Source organism: Plasmodium yoelii (assembly GCF_900002385.2).
Source record: "Plasmodium yoelii strain 17X genome assembly, chromosome: 7".
NCBI lineage: Eukaryota > Apicomplexa > Aconoidasida > Haemosporida > Plasmodiidae > Plasmodium > Plasmodium yoelii.
The window spans coordinates 974898-995151 of record NC_036179.2 but is presented as its reverse complement, the minus strand read 5'-3'; the positions used below and the strand labels follow the sequence as shown (position 1 = coordinate 995151).

General features: G+C 18.3%; 2 protein-coding genes across 2 annotated transcripts; one reads left to right on the top strand and one right to left on the bottom strand.

The window, feature by feature from the left end:
• Positions 1-1427: 1427 nt before the first annotated feature.
• PY17X_0722100 (fam-a protein) lies at positions 1428-3078 on the top strand (the record flags this gene model as incomplete). Its single annotated transcript, XM_723755.2, has 6 exons — positions 1428-1603; positions 1809-2043; positions 2130-2199; positions 2362-2471; positions 2558-2791; positions 2974-3078. 6 exons carry the CDS (start codon positions 1428-1430, stop codon positions 3076-3078), a joined length of 930 nt encoding a protein of 309 aa, XP_728848.2.
• A 1854-nt stretch (positions 3079-4932) lies between these two features.
• Positions 4933-19530, bottom strand: PY17X_0722000 (phosphatidylinositol 4-kinase, putative; the record flags this gene model as incomplete). Its single annotated transcript, XM_022955598.1, has 6 exons — positions 4933-5065; positions 5234-5338; positions 5543-5666; positions 5807-19101; positions 19256-19377; positions 19498-19530. 6 exons carry the CDS (start codon positions 19528-19530, stop codon positions 4933-4935), a joined length of 13812 nt encoding a protein of 4603 aa, XP_022811856.1.
• Positions 19531-20254: the final 724 nt, after the last annotated feature.

Below are 20254 nucleotides of genomic sequence, written 5' to 3'. Positions count from 1 at the left end.
TGGCTACCCAAAATTAACACTAAAATATGTATATTTTACTTTAGTCATATTTAACGTGTTAACGCTACAAATATATGTATTATAATTCATGAAAAATATTTATATGGCATCTTTCATATTAATGTTTATTGCCTTTTTTTTTTTTTTTTTTTGGTGGGGAGGGGTGCATATTAGACTTCATATATGGGTTGTAATGCATATGTTTTTTCGTTTAATGATTTATTATATATGTATAATAGACTTATGTAAAGCAATAAATAATGTATATTATAAAAAAATTAAATAAAAATATAACATAAAACAAAAAAAAAACGATAATACTGGAACATTCCCCTAATACCTAAAAGTTTTGGTGTCAAAATAGTTGTAATTAAAAAATGTTTATATTCCGTGATTTATATTACAACTTATGTTCCTTATTTTTTTTAATTTGTTAATTTGTATATACATACACAATTTTTTCCATATAAACAATCGATTTTATTATCCACATTAATATACAAAAAATGTTTATCAATACGACTAAAAATGTATTATTTTTACCATCCCAAAAATTATATTCGAAAATGTTTATATAGTAAGGTTTCGATTAAAATAAATCACAAAAAACGCGGTTAACCATAATATAAATTTTATCATACTTTTGTTTTCAAACATTAGAATTGTTATTCTGGTAATAACAACTATTTATAAATACAATGCAACACTCAGTCTGAAATAAACTGTTTTAATATTAAAAATACAAAACACATTTTACACTCAAAATAAATGGAAAAAATAACAAAATAACTATTTTATATAATTATAATTATTATTTAGATTTATCACATATCAATTATTCAATAATATATGTATCTATAATTATATAAATTTAATATATTTTTTTTATATTATCAATTTACATAGGTAAAAACATTTTATGGGCTGTTATATGTATGTATGCATACAATTCCATATATTATTGAATATTTTAATATATTTTTAATTTAGTTTTAATTCATTTAACATTAAAACCCAAATTTTTATGTCTATAATATAAAATGTTAAAAATATTACAAATAATATAATTAAAATTAATATTTTTGTATATTATATTATTATAATTTTTTTTTAAGATTATATGCATATTATTTATGAAAACTTTGGTTGTCGTTACTTGGTAACAAAAGTATTTAAATAAAAAATATATTAAATTAATAAATTTATTAAATTAATAAATATAATAAATTCATAAATATATTAAATTCATAAATATATACAAAATTATTTCTAAATATTATTTTTTTAAACAAATATTAGTTTTTAGAATTTTATTAGAAATTGTTTATTTCGATCTTTGTTCTACTTATGCAACTTTTCGAGTATTTGAATTTACATTTTTTAAAAAGTACCAATATATTTTTAATATTTTATTTATAAAATTAAAAATGAATACAGGATATATTCAAGTCGTTTTTTTATTTTTAAGTTTATTCCTATATGTAAATAATCAAGTCCTTGCAACTGAACCTAAAGAAGCCATTGTCGCTATACACCAATATGCTAAACGTAGTAATGCTCGACGAAATGCTGTATTAATGAAAACTATTTCCCCATCTATTTTGTAAGTAAATATTCCATTATATATAATATATTACCATTTAATATAATTATAAATATATATATGTACCATATATAAAAATATAATATCCAAATTTTTGTAATTTTACACATACATAAACGATTGAATTGTTAAAATACCATATATAAATATATTTTATTTATTTTTTTTTTACAAATTAAAAATAAATTCATCTCGAAAATTATAGTGCATCTGAAATATATGAACAAAACAAAGATCTATTATGTACAAATCATGATGAAGCTCGAAAAGCAGCAGAATTTATGGAAAAAGTTGTAGCACAATTTCTATGCTATACAAATAATAAAGATGGTTATGTTTTATCTAGAAAATATGATAATGATGCATTTTTATATTTGATGAGACATGAAAACCATACAAACATTGAAAAACTTAATATTAAATTTCATAATCCAAATAAGGTATGAATTTATAAAAAAAAAATAAAATTAAGCTAGAATCAAAAATAATAACTATTATATATAAATATATGTGTGTTTTTTATTAGTATGATGAAATAATAAACACACTATGGAATCCCAATGGCAACAAATCTTTCGGTTACACCTATATTAATGGTATATTAAAAAATTATGAAACAATTTAATATGTAATTATCACTCTTTATTCGATATTTTTTGTTTTTTACTGTCAAAATATTAAGCTATTATTCTTATCTTTCATTTTGATCATTTTATAATATTTTAATTTATATCCATGAAAATTATTAATTTTCTTAGAAAAAGTTGCTCGAGTATATAATCCAAATTTAATAATGGTACAACATCGTTTAAGAAGTGATACTGTATCATTACAAGGATATTTTTATGCTTTAGCCATAAAACTTGAAGTAAAATTTTTTTTTTTTTTTCCTCTTTCCCCTATAAATATTATTGTTCATATTACTATACTATATTTTATTTATCCACTTTTTAGTTATCACATGGCGTAACTGTAATTGTCTATGCATCAGCAAATATAAATGATCACAACAGGTTAAACCAAAAACCACATAGAAACCCTGTATTAGAAGATACAGAGTCATTCACAGCTGAAATAGACTCTGAAAGTGATATTAGAAATGGACAAATCACAAAATTTTTTGTTAACATATCTGGATATCTCATTAAAAAAAAAGACAACTATGTTGATCTTACCTACCTCAATTCTGTAAATAATATAATAGTTTCATTCTACTATATATTTTATTTTTATTTTGTTGTATATATTTTAAAATTTATCAAAAATGTATACCCAATGTGTAAATATGCATATTTATAATATATCATATTCATCCACAAAAAATTAAAATATTTTATTTTATATATTTATCCATTTTTTTTTTTATGTAGATGGATTGTCTTGATTACAATGCCCCCGCATTCATTATTGACATAATTGAAGTAGCAAAACACTTCTTTCTTATGAGATTAAGAGATGATATTGTTACGAAATAAACCCATCTTCCCATAGTAATTTTTTAATATTGCAACATTTATATTAATAAAATTAAATTATTTTCATCCGCGAGAATATTTTAAATTGTTGTAATAAACATTTTTTTTATTAAAGTTTGCTTATATATAATTTATTCATTCCTTTTTATATAAGCATAAATTTACGTGTATTATTGTTTTAACCTACATATGTAAGGGGATATTTTACAAACCCTTTTTGTTTTCCCCTTTCATTTAATTTGTTTTTAAATTTATAATATTACTATTTATTTATAATATTACTATTTATTTATAATATTACTATTTATTTATAATATTACTATTTATTTGATAATATTACTATTTGTTTGATAATATTACTATTTATTTGATAATATTACTATTTGTTTGATAATATTACTATTTATTTGATAATATTACTATTTATTTGATAATAATATGTTAATTCGTATAAACACAATAATACCTATTCCATTTTAATACCTACTAAATTTTTTAAATGTATTATATAATTATTAATATAATTATTATTATCTTTGAACATTTTAATATTCTATACTGTATTAAAAATATAGTTAAATATTAATTATAAAAGGTAATATCAAAAATTTTGTCTTTTATGTAGAATATGTTCATAATATACCAATTTAAGAATGCATATAATGAATTTATATGCATATAAGCATATTAAATAAATATACTACACCTTTTTTTCAAATTTAAAATGTTAATTTATTATTACTAATGTTATGTTTGTTTTTATATCAGTATATGTTACTGTTGTATGCTTAGTTCGACTAATGAAAATACTTTAAATCATTGTTTAGAACAATTTTAAAAATATATACCTTTTCGTAAAAATAACATATTTAAAAGATCGATCTATTAATTTATATATACCCTTTAAAGAAATTAGCTGTCTACTTTTTTTATAAATTATATATTCATATATAACTATATGTCATTTCCAAAACTAAATAATATGTCTATGCTTAACAATTAATATAACTTCATATATAGAAAAATAAATATTGCGAATTCAAATACCAATTGTTTAAATTGTTATATAATTTATTAAGAACAAAATATATTATGAAACATTATTAATATATATATGCCCATTTTATATATAACCGTATGAAAATCCACCCATTTAACATAAAAATATCCACGCTATAGGGAGTTATATTAAATTTAATTTTACACTTTTTTAAATTTAATTTATGATAAATATATCTTTTATATTGACATTTATCATCCTTGCTTATTCTACATATATAAAAGTTACACATTTAGGTTTTATAATACATATGCATTTTATCATTTTTATAATTGGGTATTATATATATTTTACCACTTTTTATTTTACAATAAAAATAATGTTGTATAGAATAATAAATATGATCAAATTTTTTAAAAATATATATACTGACCCCTAATTCCTCAAAAATAGTATATACAAAGAGCTATGAATTAAATATATGAAAAAAAAAAAATTTGAATGCGTTTGTTTTTAAATTAATAAAAGTATTTTAAGGGAAAAAAAAATAAAATAATTACATTTAAAAATATTATGAAAACATATACAACTAGTAAACAACGAAACAAATGTTTAAAAATATAAAAAATGAAAATATTAGCAAATGAAATTAATAATTAATATGGTAGTAATATATTAAAACAAAAAATTATCAAATAAAACAAAATATTCACTTTAAGTTTTTATTTTCATATATGATTTTTTCTATTCCTTTTTCTTCCATTTGTATGCGAATAAACAAACTTAATATTCAATTGTTTATCAAAAATTTTTAATTTACACATTTCAGTAATTTATAGTATCAATTTTCATAATTATTGTATTCCTTGTTGAATATTTTGAATATAATCATACATAATAGTAGTTATGTTGTTATAAGCTTGATGAATTTTATTAATCATAAAAATACTTGCGTCATTGTCATTTTTGTCCAGGTTCAATCGTTTCCTATATTAACATATGGGGTAAATAAATAAAATAATAAAAAACATACAAAGAGAAAAAGTAGTAAATATATAAACTTAAGAAAAGAATAGCGACACTTATTGTCACGTCTATTGCACAAATTAACGACATAATAGTTTATTATTTTATTCTGTAATTATTTTCCCTTACTTCAACTTTTCAATGGTATTATATTTAAAACAGTTAATTTCTGAATTCGATAAACTTTCTATGCACGAAATTATCCAATCACTTTTTTGTCTTAAAAGCAAGTACCTAAAAATAATATTAAAATGAAATAAAATTGTGTATACATTTTTATAGTAAGGTTTTGTAAATTTTTATTTTCTTTACGCTAAGCTTCTATATCTATACAGTATTATAAATGTTAATAAATTAAGCATAGAAAATAAGAAATTCAAAGAAAAAAACACTAAGAGTATATATATATATATATATATTATATTATTCAAAATATACCCTTTCACAACTAGATTAATATATGTAAAAATGAAATATTGTTTTCTCTGATTATTTATGGTTAAAAGCATAATCATTTCCTTGGTGAGCTTAAATGGGGCAAGTTCAAAATTTATAGAAATACCTACAATAATTTTTAATATAAAAATAAACATAGTATATAAGAAGTTGAAATAACTGAATATATATATATTTTATCCATATATTAAATTTCTTACTATATAAAAATTTTCACATATACATAAAATATTTAAATGGAATTACCTGGATAAATATTCAATATGTAGCCAAAATCTATGTGTACAATATTTCCGTATTCATCAAATAACAAATTTCCATTATGTCTATCCTTTACTTGTAAAATAAAGGACATTAACGAATATGCAGCCAAAGATGATATAAAATTTTTCAAGGCATAAATATAAATATAAATATTTGAAAATTTTAAATGATAAAATTTTATTATATTTTGATATTTTCTTCCTATTTCATGTCGACTTTTTGTTTTGGGTAAAACTTCAATAACTGCACCAAAATTTTCAAATTTTTTTTTTTTTTTTTTTTTTTGTTTTATACTAGAAATATCAATTGTTTTAGAATTTGTGTTAATATAATTAGAAACTGTATAATTCATATTACCATAATTTTGTAAGTCTCTACTAGTATAAAGTTTATCCTTATTCATATCAATATCTCCCTTTTGTGTATCTGCATTTATATCTCTATTCTTATCTTTCATTTTTTCATTCTTCACCTTTTTCTTTTTAAATAAATGAAATGAAAACGAAAACTTTCGCTTATTTTCTGATTTTTCATTATTTGTACTTTTTTCTTCCTCTTTTACATTTTTAACAAAAATGTTTATATTATGGCTATCCATATTATTATGAGACTTATTTAAATCGATATTGTAATATTTATTTGTTATGATATTATATGGAAATAAATTATAAAAAAGTTTGTATTCACTAAAAATGTGTATAAATATATAAATTATTTGAATAACTAATTTATCTTGTCGAACATCATCATTTACTTTATAAATATATGATACATCTTCATATTTTTTATCAATCAACTGTTTTTTTTCCTCATTTTCTTCTTTTTTATTCATTTTATAAATAATATCTTTTAATGAATTCCTATTTTTAATATTTAAATCATATTCGTTATTCATTAATTGACTATTTTCACGTCCTTTATAAATATAGTTTCTTTGACCAAATTCGATATCATATTTTTCTTTGTCATATAAATCGCTTTTTTCATTTATTTTATTAATAAAATAATCTATTTTTTTTAAATTATCACTTAAAATATTTTCGGATTTCTTCCCTAAATATAAATTACTATTATAATATAAAATTTTATCATTCAGTTGTTTGTTTTTGTAATCGATATCAAACTTTCCAGATGAAAAAATATCTGGAATTTTCTTAAAATAAATTTCATGACTACTCTTGAACATATCCGAATGATATTTAAAAGGGTTATTAAAATACATATATTTTTTCAAATTACATTTTATTGTTTTAAAAGATAAAAATAATGGTGATCTTGTTGCTGACATTAATATTTTGATATCGTCAGATAAATAGGACACTTTATTATTGGATGTTAATAATTTTATTTTATTAATATCTATATTGTTAAGCATGTTTCTAATTTCCATTTTTACAAAATCTAGTTGTATATTTTTATCCATTTTTGAGGCTTCTAAACTTAGACAAAAAATTTTGTTGTGAATACGACATGATTCTAGCAATATATCTCGATTTGTATTATCCAAATTTTCTAAAAATATTTTTTTAATAAGCGATATTTTTAATGATAAAACATTTTTCTTTTTTACATAATTATTATATTTAAAATATATAAAATTATTAATATTTATATTGTTAGTAACTATATTTTTATTATTTTTATACTCATTTGATATGTCATTTTTTTCTTGTTTTCTCCAAGGCCATAATAATAAAATATCTTTAAATATATTTCTTTTACGTTTTTCAAATAAATCTTTATTAAATAGCAAACAATTTTCAATATTATCATCACATATACTTAATAGATTATTATCATATCCATCAATTGGAATTATACAACTTTCTCTTTTATTTTTTAAATTTTCATAATATGATAAATGCCCTAAAAATTCATCATTCATATATGTGTGCATGTTCATAAAAAATGTATATAAAAATCGGAATGATTGAAAAGAAAAAAATACAATAAAAAAAAATATTCTGTTTCCTAAATCTACTTTTAAATATTCAAATAATTGTAAATATATTACATTTGTTATTGTATTTTTTTTATATGAATATAATAAAGCATTAACTGCTACACTTTTAATAAAAAGACTATATTGCGGATGACTATACAAAATTTTCATAACATCATTAAGGCTTAATTCATTACAATATAAAAATAATATATTTGATACGGGAACATATAATATTTTATTTCCTCCTAATAAAAAAATATTATATTTATTTAAAGTTAACATATCATTTATGTTTGTACTCACAATATAATGATTAATTATATTTAATAAGTCATTATATTTGTACATACATAAAAATTCGGATATATTATGTATATTATGATTTATAAAATTTATTATTTTGGTTATAAATATGTTAAACAACTCCTTATTATTGTGCATATGATATTTTAAATATTTTATCAACATAAATAATGAATACTTATTTATCCTATCATTTATATCTTTAGTATTCATATTAAATAAATCATTGTAAAATGATAAATTTAAATAGTTATATATATATTCAATCTTTTTACATATTTTGTAAAATATCGATATATTATGTTTATAAGAAATCGAATATAATAATTTTATCAAACTGTTTCCCACTTTTGTCTTATAGTCTAATATTTCTATATTTCTTTTATAGAATACGTTAAAATTTGAATATAATGATGTATAATTAAATATGTTTTGAATATAATTATTTATTTTTTTTTCATTATTATTACTATAAAATGTGATTAATAAATTTTTTATTCTTTCAATATTCTCTTCCTTATCTCCAATATTTATTTTTAGCAATTTATTAAGAATATTATTTTTAACATTTCTTGGTTTATATTTAACAAATAAGTTATTAATTTTCATATTGTCATTTATATTACTTTGATTGCTATTTTTTTTTTTATTATTATTATTCTTGTTCTTATTTTTATTAAAAAATAATTTACGAATGTTCCATTTCCCTTTCACATTAACATTGTACATATTTTCGTAATCGTGAATTGATTTTTTTTTTTTCTTCTTTCTATTTTTCTTTTTCAACTTTTTATTCTTATTTTTGCTTTTTTCATTTTCCTTCTCCATTTTTATATTTTTATTTCCTTTAACATTTTTCTTCCCTTTTTCTTTTGTTACCATATTTTTAACAGCCATTTCTATTCGATTACTTTTCATTGTAACTATCTTAGCTTTTTTTTTATTACCCATCTTAATATCTTCATTTTCAATATCAAAATAATCATAATTTTCATTCGTTTCCTCGTATATATTTTGTCCATTATTACACAATTTACTATTTATCGATGTATTATCGTTTATTGATTTGTTTCCCAATTTATTTTTACCATTACTATTATCTCTCCTTAATAATAAATATTTTTTTTTTTTTTTTTTGGATTGTTTTTTTTGGCTAGTATTTATGTTATTAATGAAAACGTTTTTTTCCATATTATGTGTGTAACTACTAGTATTTTGTTTTTTTGGATCCAGTAATAACCCACATGTAAGACTACACTCTTTATCGTTTATATTGCTTTCCCCTTGATATATTACTTCTTTTGTTTTCTTATTATTGTATTGTATTGGTATATCATCTATATCATTCTCATGATTTTTAAGGGTTTTGTTTTCCTTCTTTTTATTTACCTTCTCATTATAAATGGATAATAAATTTTTGTTTTCATCTTGTTTTTTTTTCCTAAAATAATTACTTAATTTTTTTCTTTTTTTATTTGGTTTATCGGTTTTCTCTAAAATTGAATTATAATTATTTTTTCTATCCTTCACATCATCATAATTTATTTTTTCATTTGAATAAATATTCTTAAAGCTTTTATAATTTTGTTCACTACATTCAGATTCATTTAATTTATTCGAAGATGTATAAGAGCTGCTAGTTTTTACCAAAAAGGGAACACTATGATTATCTGAAATATCATCATTCGAATTTAAATTTGCTTTATTTATAGATTTATTGTTAATTTTATTAGTTACTTTAGTGTCATTTTTTAGTATTTTAATTTTACTTTTTTTATAACTATCTTTTTTTTTCACTTCTTTATTTTCCATACATGTATATTTTATATTATTAAATATACACATATCCGTAAATAATTTACATTTATATAAATTCATATAAATATTTTCACTCATATATAAAATATTTAAAATAGTAAAATCAACATTCCCAAAAAATTTCGTATTAATTATTATCTGATTATTATTATTGTTATAGCTAGCTAAATTTTCCATTTTGGTTTTTTTATTTTTCTTCTTTTTATTTTTAAATATATTAAATGGAATTATAGTATGTTTTTTATTCATTCCTTTACACTTTAATTTCATTTCAAATATATAAATAAGGCAATTATATATCAAATTACAAATATATACATATTTATTTATACACGTACAACGTAGTTCTTCCTCTAACATATAATCATATAATCTCTTTTTATTAATCTTTTTATAATTTAACATATTTTTATATGCTTTTAATAAAACTAAATCATTTTTTCTATCATTATTTGAAAAATTTGTAGATGAATCTTCATGCTCTTTATTTTTGTCATACATAGTATTTACATTATTATCTTTATTATAACAATTTTTAATACCATTTGGATATTCATCCAATTTTATTTTACTATTTTTATTTGAAACTGAATTTATATGAGATATTTCATCATTATATAAATTTTTATCAACATTTTTATGCATTATATATGATGAATCTTTTTCATTTTCATGGTGTCTCATTAAGGTATTAAATTTATTTTTAAAATACGATACAATATTATTTCTTTTTGTTTGTGAAACGACACTTTCCTTTTTTTCAATATTCGATATATTTTGTTTATTAAAACGGTTATATTCTTTACTATTACATTTTATGATATTTTTTGTATCATTTTCGTGTTCAATATTACCACATATATAACTATTTTTTAATTTATCATTCTGTTCATATTTCATATCATCATTAATATTTACCACTTTGTCTATTACATTTTCTTTTGTGTTATCACAATACATACCATAATAATATTCGTCATTCTTACTATTCAATTTATTTTCCACATTTTTCTTATATACAATATTTTCATCAAATTTGTTATTTCCCTTCTCTATACTACTTCCATAATAATTACTTATACTATTACTTATGTTATTATTCACTATCCTTTTTGTTTTCTTAAAGATATTTTTTTCTTTATTTCCATTTATTTCATGAGATTTGCAAAGCTCTATAGGACTCGCATTTTGATCATAACATCCAACTGAATATTTATTTAGGCAATTTACACAATATATATCATTTAATATATGATTAAAATTGTGAAAAAAAAAAGATAAATACATAAAACATTTTTGTAAAAGTAATTTGTTAAAATAAAAAATATCTGAAATACATAAATTTATTATATCTTTATTTATTTTAAAATTAAGTAACCCTTCTTTATTTTCTGGATTTTTATTTGTCAAAAAAAAATATATATTATAAAATAAAAAATATTTATGTGCGGTACTATTATATAAGAAATAATTATATTTATATTTTGAATATAATTGGACAAAATAATTAGAAGAATGAAAAAAGTTAGAAGCAAAATTAAATATTCTTATCAAAATTAAAAATGTCAATGATATAAAATAATAGTCTATTTTTAACACCTTTGAATTATATAAATATATATTATTCAAACCTTCAAAATTTATATTATTATATATATCTTTAATTTTTACATTCTCATATAAATATAAATTTAAAAATTGTATACTACATGTTGTATCATTAAAGAAATCTAAAAAATAATACAAATTCTTAATACTTCTGCTATATAAATTATTTATATATATTTTTATCCCTTTTTTTAGTATATCCTTTAATTCGAAAAAACAATCTTTATATATATAATCATCATAATCACTTACACAGTTATCATATTCAATCTCATATTTATTTTCATCACTTTTTATTTCATTATAATTTTTTTCAATTTTATCATAACGACATGGTAAATCATTTTTTACATCTTCTTCACTATAATAAATATTTGAATGCAAATTATTATAATTGTTTATATTATCTCGATTATTTTCAAAATTAACATAATTTTGATCTTCTGTATTTCCAACTTTTATAACATTTGGTGTATTACTATCTATATGTTCCTTATTTCCTTCTTCTACTTCTTTAATAGATTCAAACAATTTATCAGGTTTCTTCTTATAATTGTAAAAATATAAATTTCTACTTTTGTAATAATTCACATGATAATATGTTTTTAAATTTTTTATTTTATTAGAAAAATTTGACAAATAATACATATAATGGTTTTTAAAAATTAACTTTATCTGATTTGTTAAACCAAATGAATCATAATTAATACATAAAAATGTATTGCAAAAATTACTAAAAAATTCAAAGGCTACTATTAAATAGTTGCATAAATATGGGATGTTTAAAAAATAAATGTTTACTATTTTTTTCATTAAATAATAATTATAATAATCTAATTTTTCTAATTTGTTCTTTATAATATGTCTCTTATTTAAACTTATATTTTTATATATCAATATCATATAATTAACCATTACATATAATAACATCACATTGTTAATATGTTTTATATATTTATCTAACACTATTTTGCTTGTTAATTTAGAATTTTTTAAATTATATTTGATCAAACTCTCTTCCTCTTTTAAGAAATAAAATATATACCATTTTATCATTATAATATCACTATCAATATAATTTTTATTATCTTTGTTAAGAAATAAAGAATTATTTTTTTTACATTTTTTTTTGTTCTTATTTCTATGGGATTCATTTTTTTCATTTTTCTCTATTACTCTGTTTTCATCTCTATCTTTGTTGTAGCTTTTATTGATTACATTAATTCCATTTATATTTTCAGGATATTGTAACACTTTTTTTATACTATAATTATTATTTATTTCGCTTATAAAGCTAGACATATCATCTTCTATTTCATTGATTTTATTATTATTTTCTTCTGAACTTATATAATAAAATTTGTGATAATAATTTATATTCTTATTATATTTATTACTCGAATTTTTGTTAATATAATCTATTTCTTTGCTACCATTTGAATCTTTATCTTTATATATAGCATCATTATATGTATCTATCAATATGTTCGAAATTAATATTGATTTGACTGAAAACATTGCCATCATTTTCACAATTTTATAAAAATAAATAAAATAATAATTAAAAAATGCATATTTATAATTATATACACACAACATACTTGATAATGTATTCAAAACATATATATATTTATTTTTTATACTTATTTTACACACATCTATTTTTTTTTTACACGTATTATTTAATATATTGTAAAAATTTATATTATATATATTTTTATATCTATTATTTTTCTTTTTAAATATAATATAATAAAAATATGAAAAATAAAATTTGAAATTCTTCTTTATAATTTTGGATATAATATATATATAATAATTGTTTAACATATTCATGTTTAAATTAGTAATATTAGTAGCTAAAAATATACACATAACATAGTTTATTACGTTTATATATTCTTTAAAATATTTTTTATTATGTAAAACAGGTTTACCTATTTTTATATCATATACATTATATATATATGTTTTACTTCCTCTTACTTTTTTTATTATTTTTAAATAACTTATATCATTATCATTATTTTCCTTATTACCAAGTTCATCAAATTCTTTATTTCCCCCTAAAAATATTGCATTATTTTTTTTATTCTTTTTTGATATTATTGCTCTCCTTTTTTCATTTTTGACAACTTCACCTTTTTCATATCTTCTATCTATAAATATAATATTTTTCCTCCTTATTCCCTTTTCTTCATATTTAATATTTTCACGATCATAATATGATCGTGTTATAAAATTACTAATTTTTTTGTCATATTTATATTTTTTAATATATTTTAAAGAACTATTATTATTTGCATTATTTCTCTTCATATATTTTTTCCCATTTTTTAATACACATTTAGACTCATTTACCCACTCTTTATCATTTTTTTCATTTTTCACATCACAATTAAAAGAATATTCATTTTTTTTTTTAATTCTTATATGGCTATTTATACGCTCAATTCCCACAATACTATCTGATTCACTCCTTTTAACATCTACATCATATTTATATGTTTTATTGCCCATAAATTTGGGAGAATAACTTTTTTTGAAGAATAAATCATTCACATGTTTATTTTTATCGTCAATAATATTAACACACATAGAATTTGCTTCTTTTAAATGTATATCACTACCTTTTTCACATTTATTAGCTTCTATATTGTGCCTAAATGATGATTCTACTTTAAGACCATCGCTAGTCATTTTTTCTTTTCGAGACACACTTGAAATTTGAGACTTTTTGTTTTTTTTTGAAAAGGAACATTGCTTTTTATTTATACTATTATTTATTGCACTGTAATTGAAATGATTACTCTCATATTTCTTTGTATATTTCTTTACACACAAAATATAAAATTCGTAAAAAAAGTAAGAATATAAATATAAAAAAAATTTGCAACAATTTAACATTTTTAAAAATAATAAATAATTAATAGTAATATATAAATTAACTTTATATATAATTTTAATCAAATTCGCTTTTTTCCGTTTTATTAAATTTTTAAATTGTTTATCTTCTTGTATCAAAATTTTTGAAAAAGCATAATCAAGACTACTTTTTTCTAAATTTTTTAAAAAACATACAAGAAATCTACAATCATATATCACATTTATCTTTGATTTAAATACATAATCAAATATATAATAAATATAATTCCTTATAAATTTATTGTAACTCATAATATTCATTAATATAAACATTGTTGTAAAAATATAATTATAATCATAAAATTTGTTCATATCATATAGGAATACAAATATTCTATAATTGACTAACTGTTTAATATTTTTATGTATATATTTATTTCGAAATATATATTTATCTAATAATAAATATAAACTAAATAATATATTCTCTTTTTTTCTTATACTTTCAATATAATATATTATTAGTACATAAAGCTTATCAAAATCATCATTTGTTAAGTTTATTTCTTTACTTTCTGAATTATTCTTATTTTTTCTTTTTTCATTTTTCTCCTCTTTTATTATTTTTAATATTTCTATTTTACATATATTATTAATATTATATATATTCATATATTTTATGCATAAAACTGGAGTTATTTCTATAAGCTTATTTTTTATAGTTTCAATCACATTTTTATTTGATATATCCTTTTTATATACTTCTAAATAAAACATGGTAAAATATATTTTGTAAAAATATAATGATAGTAAACTTATGTATTTACTATAATTTATTCGATTTTTATATAAATAATGAAAAATATTACTAAAAATATATATTTTTATATTGTCTACTATATTAAGAAGTATTTTCAATATTATCTTATAATCCCCTTTACAAAAAATTAAATATTTATCATCATTTTCTTCATTCTTAGTTTTTAAATTATTATTTTTACAATTTTTCATATTTTTTAATACATTCTTTTTTATATAAATGTATTCCCTAGTAATACGATTCACAAGTATTTGATTCAATGATATTTTTTTAAAACTATCATTTGACTTATCGAATAATATATCATTTCTTTCCTTATTATTTATATTTCCTTTCTTATCTTCATATTTTATTTTAACTCCTTTTTTTTTCTTTTTTTGTTTACTTATTTGAGATAACAATGATATATTTTTCATTCCATATATTTTTTTTGATGAATAATGCTCTTTTTTTTCCTCAAATAAATTATCAAAATTTTCATTAGTGATATTATTACTACTTTTATAAGTATTATCCCCTTGATTTGAATTACTAGCATCTGTAATATTAACATCTAGATGCATTTTTATTTCTTTTCTTAACCTATTTAATTCATTATGTTTTTCTAAAAACCCAAAAGATATATCACTACTTACATTATTAATTATCATAAACAAATCTAAATATGGCAATGGTTTTTTTTCCAAATAAGATGTTAAAAATAATAATGTTGCACATATGTATTTATATATATTTATGTGTGTAATAATTTTTTTAAAATATTTTAATATTAATAATAAAAATTTTTGAAGACAACTTTTTGATTTATAATTATATATACAATAATTATAATTTAAAAAAAGAAAAGAAAGTAAATAATTTTCACTATATTTTTTTCTAGTCCTATAAAAACCATTATAGCTCCATTCCTCTTTTAAAAATAATTCACTAAGTATAGACTTATTTATACTTTCGTTATTTATTTTTATATTATCTTCAAATGATTTTTCTAAAAAATTATTATTTGAATCATAAAAAATGTCGTTACGAATTGTTTTCATTTTCTCCTTTATCTTATCTTTGATATTTAAATTTATATTAAATATTGCATTTCTATGTGTTTGTTTTTTTTTTAGTAAAAAATAATCATTAATGTTATCATTTAAATTTTGTATATATTTAATGTTAAATAAAAAATTAAAATAATAATTTTCATTATCAAAATAGCTACTTTTATAATTAATCATATTATTTAAAATATCATATCTTGAAAAATTCATTTTTTTTTTTATACCTTTAATATAAAAGCTTTTATGATTTAATAATACCTCATTGTTGTGTTTATTCAAATTGACTTGTCTATTATCAAATGAATATATATTCCATAATACATTATTATTTGAATTTTTGGAATTATTTTTTTTTTCCAAAAATATTTTCTTAATACAATTACTCAAATTGCAATAAAATATATATTTACAATTAAATATATTATTGCAATAATATTGTAATTTATTTATATATATTCCTAAATAATTTTGGCAATTATTTTGTACTTCTGAATAATAATAACTATTCTTTTTATTTTTCATAATTTTTGATAATATATTATTTGCCAAAAAAGAAAAATACAACTTTGTATAATATTCATCTTTCAAATTTCTATCCCTACATTTTATATTCCCTTCTTGTATAATAAGTGAAGAATATATTTTATCAACATTGTTATCCTTACTCTTTGATGTATTAATATTGTTGAAAAAACTAACATTTTTTAATTTTTTGTTTATACAAATGTCTTTGTTGCGTTTTATTTCATTTTCATAAATTTCACCGTTTCGATATTCATTACCTTCCCCATTTTTACCTTCCCCATTTTTATTATATTCATTCTCTAAACTCAAACTGGCAACATCACTTATATTTTTATCCCTATTATGCTGTATAACCCGTAACATATTATAATTTGCCTTTTTTTCTGAAAATAAAATAAATGATCTTATATAATTATTTATATATAAATGGAAATCCATTTTCATGTCTACACAAATATTTAAACCTGATATATTTATCATATCAAAATAATTATTCGAAATTATATTCATATTTTTTGTGTATAATATATAATCCTTAAATTTGTCTAGCGTCATATCTTTATATTTTTCGTTAAAATATATATTTTTCTTATTTATATTAACAAGCACTTTTGTTTTTTTAAAATATCTCAGCATTTTATTTTCAATAAATAAATTTAATTTTTCATTATTTTTGTATAAACATTTTAAAACGGGAAAATAATAAATACTATTACTCATAAATATTAAATCCACAATAAGTAATGTCAAATTATTAACACAAATACAATTATCATACATGGTTATGTGTAATATATTTCTAATAAAATAAAATCCATTTTTCAAAATTTTTGTGTTGCAATTCTTAGTTTGAACATCATTTTCATTATTCTTCATTTCGTTATTTATATACTTAAAAAAAAATGCCACAAATTTGTTATCTGAACTTAACAACAAAATAAATAACATGTACATTTCATACAAATAAAATATAACATTTTTTATCATGTTACTATACACAGGATATTTATTATGATTATCTTTATTTTTTATATTATCAATTTTATTTATGTTAATTATATAAAAATATATATTCAAATAATATTCAAACAAATTTAAAAATCTATAATACATACACACATTTGTATCAACTATTTTTATATCTTGTAAAGTATCATATATTTCTTTTATAGTTAAATTACTAACATTATTTATTAAACAATGTATATATAAATTCAAATATAATCTCCCATTTTTTAATAACAATATTTCAGATAATTTTAATATTTTTAATAATATTATATTTTTTATTACTTCATTATTTATATTTAAAAATATTCTTTTCGCTATTTTATCTTCATCCTTTTTTTTAACATTTTTTTTATCTTTATTTATCATGCTAATATTATTATCGTCTATTTTTTTTCTTATTTTACTAAAATTTACATTCTCTTTATCTTCTACTATTTTATTATGTTTATCTTGAGAAGTTTTCTTAGTTTCATTAATTATAACATTTTTATTTTTATTTTTATTTTTTTTTAATTCAAAGTCTGGAAATTTATTATCATTGATTGAGAATATAAAAGTGTTACCAAAAAAATGAATATCTATTGTATTTTTTATTATAGATAATAAAGTAAAATTATTATATATTTTTTTTTTATTAAATAATATATATTTGTCCACACCCTTTACTATTTTCAGCTTTTCTATATAGGAATATAAAAATGATATTAAATTTTTATAATAATTTATGAGTTTATCATAACAATTACCTTTCTTATTTTTATTTACAATTATTATATATTTCCATACAAACATCTCTATTACTTTATAAGTATAATCATAAAAACATATGAATAACCGTTCACTATCTTTATTCTTCTTTATATTACGGAAAGTATTAATAATTAATAAAATGTACTTCGAAATTATGTAAAATATGTCCTCGGAAATTGTCTCATATAATTTTAAATTATATATATTCATAAGAAATTGTAATAACAAATTAGTGTAACATAAATATAATATTCTCTTATATCTATATTTTTCATTTATTTCCATATATTTTTGTAATATAATAAATGTTAACACATGTATATAATATATATATAATCTCAAAATAGGGCTCTTTTTGCATTTATTATTTAGTGATATAAAATAAGATATATGTAAAATTATGTAACTAAATTTCTGAATCAGTATACTTAATGAAGTACTAAACTCTAACTCTAATTCCTTTTCATTATAATAACGTTTATTTTTTTTTATTAAAATTATTTTTTTTTTATAAATTTGTATTAAATATTCCTCAAAAATTTTAAGTAAATTTAGGTAAGTCTGTAGTATTTGGTCATTTAGCCTATAAAGTGAGACAAAATAAAAAAAAAAAAATAAATAAAAAAAATAAAAAAAAAATATATATATATATATATATATATACATATTAATGCACATTTCCAATTTATTTCGCAAGCTGGTCATAACTAAATTCGTTTAATTGTTTTATTTTTTACACTATATGCCTTTCCTCGAAAACGTTACACAGATAATACAAAATGCCGATTTTTTCTTTGCTTTCATTTTTTTCACAATTTACATATTTAAATATATTGAGTATATTATTTTCTTTCAAAACCTACAAACAAAAATACAAAAATCGAAAATAAGCACATTAATGCTACATGATAATATTACAAAAAAACACATTAATTATAATTATTCCTATTTTATAGCAATTTTGAAAGTAAAAAAATACCTTATACTTTTTCTCTATTTCATATTTTCCCATTTTGAAACAGCTTGATATATTTCTTCTTTATAAAAAAATAAACAAACAACATAAGACCTTCTTCTTTTTATACATAAAAACAAACAACACCAAAAATATAAAATATATAATATATATAATGTATGAATATATATATAATATATAGAATAATTTTAAAAACAGACAAAATAAATTTACACCATTTTAACAATCATAAAAATAAAATTATATTAATCTTTGCAAAATAATCATAAACAAAATTGCAACATTTATAAACATATGGTTATTACACACAAATCTCATAAGTGTGCATATTTTATACCAAAAAATAAAAGAAATAAATAATATTAACATATAAATTAAACTAATTATATCTTCAATTTGATATAACTAAATAAATATATGAATATAACTATGACAAAATTTTCATATATTTATACATTCGTATTGTTTGCTAAAAAAATATATAATAATATTCAAAACAAATAAAAATAGTAAAATAACCAAAAAAACGGAAAAAATATAACTTTTTATTGATAAATTAATCATCATTTCAAAAGTTTGCTAGCTAAATTAACTTAAAAAAAAATTATTTTTTAAACATATATAAAGCATAATAATATTTCTAATTAATATAATTTACATTGTATTTTTATTCATTGTTATAGTTTATTTATTATTTCTCTACATTCAATTTATTATATTTTACTGATTTTTTTTGTTACCCCCTTTTCATTATTCGATT